Source organism: Gymnoscopelus microlampas, assembly GCF_963454915.1.
Source record: "Gymnoscopelus microlampas genome assembly, chromosome: 16".
In the NCBI taxonomy this organism is placed as follows: domain Eukaryota; kingdom Metazoa; phylum Chordata; class Actinopteri; order Myctophiformes; family Myctophidae; genus Gymnoscopelus; species Gymnoscopelus microlampas.
In genome coordinates this window covers 23,053,390-23,064,722 of record NC_139953.1, presented here as the reverse complement: position 1 = coordinate 23,064,722, position 11,333 = coordinate 23,053,390, and the positions used below count along the sequence as shown (strand labels likewise).

The 11,333-nt window shown below is 40.6% G+C and overlaps 1 protein-coding gene across 2 annotated transcripts; it reads left to right on the top strand.

The window, feature by feature from the left end:
• Nucleotides 1–696: 696 nt before the first annotated feature.
• On the top strand, nucleotides 697–10,376 carry nr2e1 (nuclear receptor subfamily 2, group E, member 1; the record flags this gene model as incomplete). Of its 2 annotated transcripts, none has more annotated exons than XM_084083158.1 (9): nucleotides 697–724; nucleotides 3,482–3,627; nucleotides 4,975–5,062; nucleotides 5,809–6,047; nucleotides 6,868–7,014; nucleotides 7,834–7,930; nucleotides 8,298–8,447; nucleotides 9,004–9,109; nucleotides 10,214–10,376. In XM_084083158.1, the coding sequence occupies 9 exons, from the start codon at nucleotides 697–699 to the stop codon at nucleotides 10,374–10,376; spliced, it is 1,164 nt and encodes a 387-aa protein (XP_083939284.1). The 2 variants fall into 2 exon arrangements, with proteins under 2 accessions (XP_083939284.1, XP_083939283.1); XM_084083157.1 differs by having other exon boundaries at nucleotides 697–757.
• Nucleotides 10,377–11,333: the final 957 nt, after the last annotated feature.

Below are 11,333 nucleotides of genomic sequence, written 5' to 3'. Positions count from 1 at the left end.
AATTTTAAAGTTTGAGAACCGCACTGAGATAGGCAACCTGTGCACAAACGGCCTTATAGCAGCCCCCCCCCCCCCCCCCCCCCACCCCAGTTGGTGACGTCATGCTGGCACTGGGAGTTGGGAGTAGAAAGCAGGGAAAGCTAAGTGGATGAAGGAACCCTCCGCCTCCCCCTGACTCCTCTCATAAATATTACCAAGGTTTTATCTAAGGACTCCACGGCAGTAAGTCACATCGGCTCTTGGTTTGAACAAGCCTCTCGTCTGCTATAGAATAATAGCCTATATTTGTTTTTCATTCAGAATCACTCCGTTGGCTTAGTAGTACTAAAGTCAGGTGCGCTGCATGCATCGGGCACTTTTTCGTTTCTTTCTCAACTTTTGAGCATCGGTCGCCCTGGAGCGACTGGTCCGTTGCGGTCGGTCCCGTTAACTGTCATCTGTAAAGGACCTTGTGTGACCCCCCAGGACCCCCTGTCCATGACCAGACGATGTGCAGTGACTGCAGTCGGATATGTTGATTTGCGGTGCTTGGAAACCAGCTACTTCATCACGTTTGGTGGTTCCTGGACATTAACTGGACCATCTCAATGAGTTTGTGAAGACTTTTATAAAAAGGCTGCTTATTTCGTGATTTCAACAACAGAAAGAACGTTTTGATTCCGAACTTTGCCTATTAAGTAGGCTATAATAGTTTCCATGATGAGCAAACCCGCCGGCTCAACAAGTGGCTGTTTGGATATTTTGAACGTGAAATCAAGTAAGTGCTTCCCGCTTTCCATTACGTTGATATGGAGATCTTTACAAATCCTGTTTGTTGAGAAAAAGTGCGTGTCAGATAAAAAAGTAGGCTAATGCTCACATTTTTATTCGGAACCTGAAGGCTAAGCAATCAGCAGCCTACCGGCTAGCTGCGGCATGTCACTATAGCCTTTTCTTTTTTATTACTAACTTACCCATTACTATAGGCTAATTAAAGCAGATAGAAAATTGTATTACTGTGGACAGTTATTGAAATGTTGTTATTAGAAATCTCACATTTTGCTTAATGCTTATTTGGCGGACAGCCACGCAGATTGAATTGCGTTTGCCTTAATTGATCTAATAAATCTCTCGTTTGTGTATTGGGTGATGTGTAAGTGAGGAAATAAAATAGCCCATCTATACTCCAAATCTATTCATCTTTAAAGTTAAGCTAATGAGTTTCACTTGTTGGCTATCTAATTCAAATATTATTGTCAAAAGTATTACGTTTAAGAGTCAAATACAACAGAGAGAAACAATTAAAACAATTAATGATTCTCATTCAGTCTGTTTATTTGTTGTGTGTGTGTGTGTGTGTGTGTGTGTGTGTGTGTGTGTGTGTGTGTGTAGTGTGTAGTGTGTGTGTGTGTGTGTGTGTGTGTGTGTGTGTGTGTGTGTGTGTGTGTGTGTGTGTGTGTGTGTGCGCGCGCGCGCGCACAAACACACATATATATGAAACGTTTAAATATATCTACACATTAATTAATTAATTTAATTATTCATGATTATGTTAATTAAGTTGAATAAAGCTGCTGAATCTGTTCTTGTGCTTTGTAACTATTCATTAATTTTAAATTGATTTTAATGGTATTTTTTCTTTGTAAAATAAGACTTGTCACATTAGCAGAATTTATGTTATATCTGTATAATAAATCTGGCTTTGATTTGTTTTCACATTTTGATATAGCCTATTATAGCTGCACTGAAAGATATCAGAACATATGGGCCTACAAACTTGACACGGTATAAAAGGCTATGACTGATTTTAAAGAAATGCCATGCATATGGGTGTGGATGATCAGGACTTTATCACATTTAGAAATGCAAGCTGCAGGTAGGCTAATAGCTAAATCTTAATTCCCATGTAATTACGTTAATATGCCATATATAACGAATTACTGAGGGAGCACAACAGAGAGGAGATAATTACGTTTCCAAACTGTATTTCATTTTCAGTCATTCCTAATATGTACCAAAAAATGATTTGATATAAATATTGGACTCTTTCGTTAGTAATGTTTAGTAGGATGATGCTGGCTTATTCACACTTTGCTCACAATGTGTTTTTGAAAGTGAAAGTGCGTGTGTGAATTTGAAATTTGAGCATATCATTCAATAACTGAGGAACTCTCTCTTTTTTTTTGCATCACTAAGATGTTTCATTTATTTTTGTTAAGTTAGGCCTATAATTTGAAATCACATTCGAGCTGATACGTTAGGCGTAGGTTCTATTTATTATTGTATTATTTTCCATAAGCTTTTAGATTTTTTTTATATAAAATGTCAAAGACTTGATTAAGTGCAAATGTAGAATGTTCGTCTCTTAACTTAGACCTATTACAAGACAGCACAGTTTAATATGCTATATGACCATCTGATTCTCAATAGCCAGTGAAATCTCAGCCCCTCAGTGAAGTCGATTGTTTTTCGCTGCTGTGTATAGTTAACCGGCGGGCCGCATCCGAATTCCCATGCTACCCCTTTTGACGGGTCACTGGTGAATCAATGAGCAGGTGGCAAAACGTCAGTGTAATTACATAGACGGCTTTCCCCCGAGAGAAAAAGACTCCCTCATATGCATACAAATATAGTTCTTTTAAATAGATTTGAATACAACATCTTTACAGAAATCACATTTTTTCATCTACTCCGGGGTCGATTTACATACACTTCATTTGAGTTGGTGAAACGAGTTGCTGCGCATTATTCTCGGTGCCGTGTCACTCCCTAATCCTCGGGCCTATAGACCTGCGGGATAAAAGCAGCTGTCGAGTCCCATTATGAGGGGGAGTTGGCAGCTTGTCGAGATCGAGGCAGTCAGACGAGCTTCAATGGGGAAAATCATTAAGTTAACACTTTCCCCTAATGTCCCCTTTGTGCGACCCAGTGCATTGTCTTATAGGGAACTCAGATATGACGCTTCCCACCGAAACTTTTACTTGGACTATATCTGTGCACAGTGGATTCCCATGGTATAGGACGACCTGTGTGCGACACGGTGAAGCTGTCTGTGTGTGTGTGTGTGTGTGTGTGTGTGTGTGTGTGTGTGTGTGTGTGTGTGTGTGTGTGTGTGTGTGTGTGTGTGTGTGTGTGTGTGTGTGTGTGTGTGTGTGTGTGTGTGTGTGTGCGTGCGTGCGTGCGTGTGTGTGACCATATATCTTTCAATCCATGAGTATTCTCTTCGTTTTCTCTAATATGAGCATCTTTTGTTCAAGTCTCTGCACGCAGGCACAGGGTTATCAAGTAAATCTCACTTGAAAACACGTTGACGTTTCTTTACTTTTTTTAGAAGGAGAATCAACTTTGACATTGTATTTCCTCAGATATGAATCATGAAAATCCTTATAAACAAACTTTCCCAGAGTTGTGTAGATTGATATAATTATAAATATGAACAATACAGACACATTTAGAATTCAATTGAAGGCTAATTGAATGTGTCTGAATGTGTATTTCACAGGTCGCATATTGGATATTCCATGCAAAGTGTGCGGCGATCGCAGCTCAGGTAAACATTACGGCGTGTACGCCTGCGATGGCTGCTCTGGGTTCTTCAAGAGGAGCATCCGCAGAAATAGAACCTACGTCTGTAAATCCGGCTCTCAGGTGATTATTTCCCCTTCAAAACACAATTGGTCCTTATTTCTATTTTCACCTGATCCAAAAACTTTTGCCCATGGATTGCGCATTTTACGCACCGCTACCAAGGTGTTTTATTTGGTTAATTGGTTCACCTATAGTTGGGGCTTATTCGCTCCCTTATCGGTGGTTCTCAACCTGTGGGTCGAGATCCCCAGGGGGGTCCCCGCATGATTTTGGGGGGGTCCCCAGATGACAGTGAAGTGAAAATGTAAGGACTTTAAAGACCTTTTTTAATACCTCTAAAGAAAAAAAAGAAAGAAAAGAAAAAGACCATTACTGCATCAAAAATAATCAACAAAATACTATAAAAACTTGTCAAACATTGTCCAAATTGTCAAATAATATAAGACAGAGGCAACATTTTTGAAAATTGCTGATCTACAAGCTCACAACACCTGGCGTTGTGAGCTTGTAGATCTGCTATTTTCACAATATTTATCTGTGGCACCAAGTCAAACTAAATGTAATGCCTCATCTCTTGCATTCCAAGTGCTTGTCAGGGTGGGGGGTCCCCACTGCCCAGTTCACAAAATATGATTATTTTGGGGGGGGTCGCGGCCTGAAAAGGTTGAGAACCACCGCCTTAATTGTGTCATCTCTTGGATCATTACCTATAGGGCTATAAACACAGAGCTGCTGCAATATACCAGGTGTAATCCAATCTAATGTAATGACACTAAGGCGCAGGATTTAGTCAGCAGTGGGCGGGACACGCTACTTATCTGCTGGGACGAGGCCGCACTTGGAGCGGCAGGGGAGCAAGTTGATCACTATGATAATAGCATGATCTTTCACCTGGAGATTGGTGTCCCAGGAAGATAATGATGGCAAGAAAGCTTTTGTCCCAGTGCTGCGCGAAATTCAGCCTGAAGCTGTAAAAAAAAACTCTCTCCTTTTTTTCTTCCTCCCTCTTGTTGTTTTTCTTAAATTTTTATACAGAACAAAATACATCCAGACAGACAGAAAACCTCTCCTCAAATATCACATGTTTAAATACTCAAATATATATTATTCAATCAATTCACAAAAAGATAACAATAAGAAAAAGAAAAAACAACATAGACATGGGTATTTCTTCCATTCATTAGGCCTACTGTTAAAAATCTATAGAAGGTGCCAATGTTTCTATTCTTCTAACATTATCCAGAGTAGGCTACGAGCCCTTTTAGACTCAGTCAGCATCTGGTTAAAAACAACATAGGGGATTGTTTGAACTTGACCTAGTGATATTTTGCATCTTGTTTTCCAAGGTTTTGCCAACACAACACATATAATACAAAATAATTCATGTTTCTCCTTCTCTTGTTGTAGGGGGGTTGCCCTGTGGACAAAACCCACAGAAACCAATGCCGAGCCTGCCGCTTGAAAAAGTGTCTGGAAGTGAACATGAATAAAGACGGTAAATGGGATTTTAATTGAATCAACACTCGATTATAGTCAGACCGCCATGTGGTTTCATTTAGATTTGGGGTGGCCAATTGTCGCTTGGAAAAGTGTATTTAACGCAATCAGCTGCAGGCAGCAACACCACGCGTAACAGCATTCATAACGCTTTCATGAGAAGCAAATCATTCATCTCACTGTGCCTCTACTAAATACAAACAGACTTGATAGCGCATTCACTCCAGACAGTGGACTTAAGTAAAAGTATCAATACTGCAATATACAAAATACTCTGTTACAACAAGTAGCTTGGCCTAAAAGTCCGGACAAAATGTACCATATAAAAAGTAGAAAGTACTCATTATGCAGAATGTCCCGTTTCAAGTTTTCAAATGTATACAAAATATTTTGATAGCAGATCTACAAGCTCACAACGCCTGCCAATGTGAGCTTGTAGATCGGTTATTTTCTGGCCGAAATGTAGGCTAAATAGGGCTGAAGTGGTTAATGTAGGCTATGTTTTGTAATAATAATCAAAATATACAAAGTAAATAGTAACTAATTAAAGCTTTCATATACTGTAGAGTAAAAGTATAGTATTTGCCTCTGAGATGTAATGGAGTAGAAGTAAACGTATTGAAAATTGGAAATACTCCAGTAAAGTAAAAAAAACAAAAAACAGGCCTACCTCAAAATTGTACTTAGTAGGTACAGTATAGGCTACTTGAGTACATCAGAGTCGTGACATGTCTCATTCCACAGCCGTGCAGCACGAGAGGGGCCCCAGGACCTCAACCATACGCAAACAGGTGGCCCTATATTTTAGGGGGCACAAAGAGGTGAACGGCTCATCGACCCATCATTTCCCGGGTTCCTCTCTACCAGGACCACCGTTCTTCACCACGGTCACGCAGCTGGAGCCCCACAACCTGGAGATGAGCTCAGTGGCCACCACGCCTGAGAGGCAAGCCATCGTTGGTCTGGCTCAGCCTACCCCAAAGGTAAAGATCATGCACCTGCCTGGCCTTGCATCACAATCCTCTATAGTCTAAACCAGTGGTTCTCAACCTTCTCAGGCCGTGACCCACCAAAATAATCACATTTGAACTGGAGACCACCCTGACAAGCACTTAATTGGAATTGTAGGGGTTGAGTCATTACACTTAGCTTGACTCAGATAAATATTGTGAAAATAGCATCTACAAGATCACAAGCAAGGCATTGTGAGCTTGTAGATCGGCTATTTCCACAACGTTTGCCTCTTTCTTTTATTATTTGACAATTTGGCCAATGTATGACCAGTTTTTATAGAATAGTTTGAGGATCACTTTTGATGCAGTAATGGTCTTTTTTCATTTGATTTCAGTTTTTCTTTGGTATAAAACATTTCTTAAAAGTCCTTAAATTGTCACTTTACTGTCACCTGAGGACCCCCCAAAAAACATGTGGGGGTCCCGACCCACAGGTTGAGAACCACTGCTCTAAACGTTCAAAAGCTGTAAAATGTGACATTCTTCTCCCGTTTCAGTAACCAAGCAACACATCTGTCAATCATATTTCACTCTAAAATTCTCCATACATATGCAACACAAATTATATATTGCCCATTCGAGGCTTAGGATTTGTTTGTGTGTGTGTGTGTGTGTGTGTGTGTGTGTGTGTGTGTGTGTGTGTGTGTGTGTGTGTGTGTGTGTGTGTGTGTGTGTGTGTGTGTGTGTGTGTGTGTGTGTGTGTGTGTGTGTGTGTGTGTCAATCTGAGATATATTCCCAAATATGATTATCTATTAAGTATACTGATCATGATCATACCATGTCCTACAGTACCCACATGAAGTGAGTGGTACACCCATGTATCTGTACGAAGTGGCAACGGAGTCCGTGTGCGAATCGGCCGCGCGCCTGCTTTTCATGAGCATCAAGTGGGCCAAAAGCGTGCCCGCCTTCTCCACGCTCCCTTTATCTGACCAGGTACAGCTAGAAACGCTATGAACTGATTATTAATGCATTTAAATGGTGTGTGTGTGTGTGTGTGTGTGTGTGTGTGTGTGTGTGTGTGTGTGTGTGTGTGTGTGTGTGTGTGTGTGTGTGTGTGTGTGTGTGTGTGTGTGTGTGTGTGTGTGTGTGCGTGTGCGTGTGTGTGTAATATGAAAAACCCGTTTATTGGCGCGGTCCTATATTGTTCTTTAGTTAAAAATAAGTAAACTCACTGATTAGTATAGGAGTATTAGTACTTACCAGTGGTGGAAAGTAACTAAGTACATTTACTCAGGTACTGTAGCTACTTAAGTACAAATTTGTGTTATCTTTTACTTTACTGGAGTATTTCCAGTTTTCAGTATACTTTACTTCTACTCCACTACATTTCAGAGGCAAATATTGTACTTTTACTGCACTACAATTATTTGAAAAATGTACTTAGGCTACTAGTTACTTTGTAGATATAAATTATTCTATTATAAAACATACATTAACCACTTTAGCCCTATTTTATACATAAGCTATTTGAAAATAGCCGATCTACAAGCTCACAATGCATCATGATGCTACGTTGTGAGCTTGTAGATCTGCTTTTTCAAACATTTGAGTAGGCCTATTACTTTTACTTTTGGTACTTTAAGTATATTTCGATGCCAATATTGTACTTTTACTCAAGTAACATTTTGAACACCTGGCTTTTACTTGTCACAGAGTATTTTTACATTGTAAATATTGGTATTGCTACTTTTACTTAAGTTTTTCTTCCACCACTGATAGGCTACTTAATTACTGAAACAATCCGTTTTGCAGTTGATCCTTCTGGAGGATGCCTGGAGAGAGCTGTTTGTTCTCGGCATCGCTCAGTGGGCCATTCCTGTGGACTCCAGTACCCTTCTGGCGGTCTCTGGTATGTGTGCTGCAGGCATGAGAAAAAACCTATACAACTATACAGCATTGGTTCTGAAAGTGCGGTCCGGGAGGGGGGGGGGGCTTCACAAAGTGATGCATTGTGAACTTGTAGATCTGCTATTTTTGAAAAATTGGTGGTCCCTGGCACAAAAGGTTTTCAGATGGGGGTCCGCGGCCAAATACATATCAATTTGGGGGTCCTTGACGTTTCAGTGCACTGCATAATGGGCAAATTGGGCAATAATTAGCTGGGATGTCAGCCAGTTCCCATAGGATCCCAATACTCGAAGATGCCAACAAATGTGCGTAAATATGTTAAACAGGCTATGTACAGTATATGCTGACTTTTTTATAATCATTTACAGGAATGAATACGGATAACACCGAGTCTCAGCGACTGAATAAGATCATCTCAGAGATACAAGCACTGCAAGAGGTTGTTACCCGTTTCAGACAGATGCGTCTGGATGCCACCGAATTTGCCTGTTTGAAGTGCATAGTCACATTCAAAGCTGGTGAGTTGAAACGGCCTCTATTATCACGGTTACAATTCAGCACCTACAATGTAGGCCCTACAGCAGGGGTCTTCAACAGGGGGTCCATGACCCCTAGGGGGTCTTGAGAGTTACTACAGGGTGGCCCAAATCTTTGTGTGATATGATTTTTTTTTTTACATTAACCACTTGAACCCTAGCATCCCTATTCTGAGGGGAACATTAGCCAAAAATAGCCGATCTACTAGCTCAGCTGTGAGCTTGTAGATCGGCTATTTTTGTCAAAGAGGTTTGGTGTAGGGGGTTTAAGTGGTTCAATGTCTGAAATGAACTAAAAACATGAATTTACACAACATTAATGATAGTCAATGAAGCTATCTATGAAATCTATGAAAAAGTTGAATCTGCAACACAATTGTAAACAATGTATAGAGGGGGTCCCTGCTTCATCTCTCTCTCAGCTAGGGGGTCCTTGGCTTGAAAAACGTGGAAGACCCCTGTCCTACAGTATAACAAATGTTTTTAGAGGATATAGCCGATGCTGCAACGGTTAAAATGCCTCTACTATCACACACAGTTCCAACGCATGGTGCTACTGAATTAAGAAGTTTCCGCAATGCCAGCGCCATCGCCGCGTTACAAGATGAGGCACAGCTCACCCTCAACAGTTATATACACACCAGGTAGGCCACGAGTCAACCTCGATATTACTCTTCATTTGAAAACTCACGGGCAGTGGTAGAAAGTAATTAAGTACATTTACTCAAGTACTGTACTCAAGTACACATTTGAGGTATCTTTACTTTACTGGAGTATTTCCAATTTTCAATACTTTTACTTCCACTCCAGTAGTGTAGCCTACATCTCAGAGGCAAATATTGTAGGCTACTTTTACTCCACTACAATTATTTGAAAACTTAACAAGTTACTTTGTAGATTTTGATTATTATTGCAAAACATGCATTAACCTATACATGTGTATAACCTATGTATAAGCCTTATACTTTGGCTATTTGAAAAAAGCTGATCTACAAGCTCACAACAAGTCGTGATTAGCCACGTTGTGAGCTTAGATCAATTTTCAAAAGATTTGTATACACATTGAACTTGTGAAATGAGACAATCTGCATAATGAGTACTTTTACCTTTGGTTCTTAAGTAGGCTATAATTGATGCCAATACCTTTGTACTTTTACTCAAGTACATTTTGATTACCCGCACTTTTATTTGAAACAGAGTATTTCTACATTGATACTTTTACTTAAAGGGATATTTCACTTTCAAAAAAACTTTGGGTCATTTTATCATCTACTCAGGCCTTTGTGAGCCCGGCCCCCAGACAGTTTTCAAGTTGATTAGGAGGGCAGGGTGAGTCACCATGGAATCAAGGACGGGTGTTTATGATGAATCTAACTTGGTTAAAATGGAGTTTGAAGTTACAATGGGTTTGTATAGGAAGGGGGCGTGTCTGATTAAAGGAATATCAAATATCTAAATACTGAATCAAGCTACTTAAAAACTGTCTGGGGGGCTCACAAAGGCCTGAGTAGATGATAAAATGACCCAAAGTTTTTTTGAAAGTGAAACATCCCTTTAAGCAAAACATTTGAGTGTTTTCCCACCACTGCTCACGGGCCTATTTATTTGACAACAGCCCAATAGACTACATTATGTGACAGTATACCAGTCATATATAGCACCATAAGAGACGAGCCTAATTATATTGGAGAGAATTAAACTGTCAGTCATATGGTTTAACTGACGTTGAGTCCTTGTGTATATTTCAGATATCCCACTCAGCCCTGTCGCTTTGGGAAGCTGCTCCTACTGCTGCCCGCCCTCCGCTCAGTCAGCCCGTCCACTATAGAAGAAGTATTTTTTAAGAAGACCATCGGCAACGTGCCGATCACGAGGCTTCTCTCCGACATGTACAAGTCCAGCGATATATGAAAAAATAAAACCTGTGGTTTATTTAATTGCACATGGAAGTGACTTTAAAAGCAAAGCAACAATCAACATTCAAGCAGTCCAGCCAGTGCCAAGTCGTAGCAGGTGGAACCATGGGCTGAATCTTGATGAGCACATTTCTTTTCTTAAAAACGGTTTAAGAAAAGGGCCGATTTAGGCCTGAGCTATGTTGAAAAAGACTGTACAACAGCCGGTTAACAGTTGCTCTAGAGTTAAGGATAACCAACCCAGTAACTTTTATAATATTAGTGCCCTTAAAGATGTTGAACTACAATCTTTGGTGTAAGCCTCGATGGCCTACAGTATAAAGTTGTTAAATGTTAAGGCGAACACCTGCGAATGTTTTGCAAAGAAACTCTTAAATCTCCCACAAGTTTTTCGCGAGTGTAAGACCAATGAGCTTGACGACCAATGTCCTTCCAATCTATTATAGGCTCTATGCACAGCAGCCATATAGGAAATACATTGGGCCTCTTCCTTACTTCCTTCACAGGTGTCAACAATGATACTAATGAAGGCTCTCTTCCATTTAGTGTGGCACAGTGGTTCTTAAACCTTTTTAATTTCAAAGAACCCCATAACTCTGAGAGTGTACAAATGGAACCAAATGGGTCCACTCTCAGAGTTAAACACCAGTAAGGGGCCATTTGGAACCCACTTAAGGAACCACAAGGGTCCCTGGACCCAACTCCAGTGAGCCAACATGCACAATAGCAGCACCCTGTTTGACCAGAATGGAACAGAGCCTTAATTAGTAAGACCTGTAAAGGAAGTAAGGAAGAGGCCCAATTTCTTTCCAACATGGCTGCTGTGCATAGAGCCTATCGCCATGTTCAATCCGAACGGAGGAAACCAAAAGACGACGCATGCGTATGGATGCCAGGGCAGCAAGACATGTGAGTCGCTGTCCACCTGACCCAGTGCTGAAACCAAACGCGA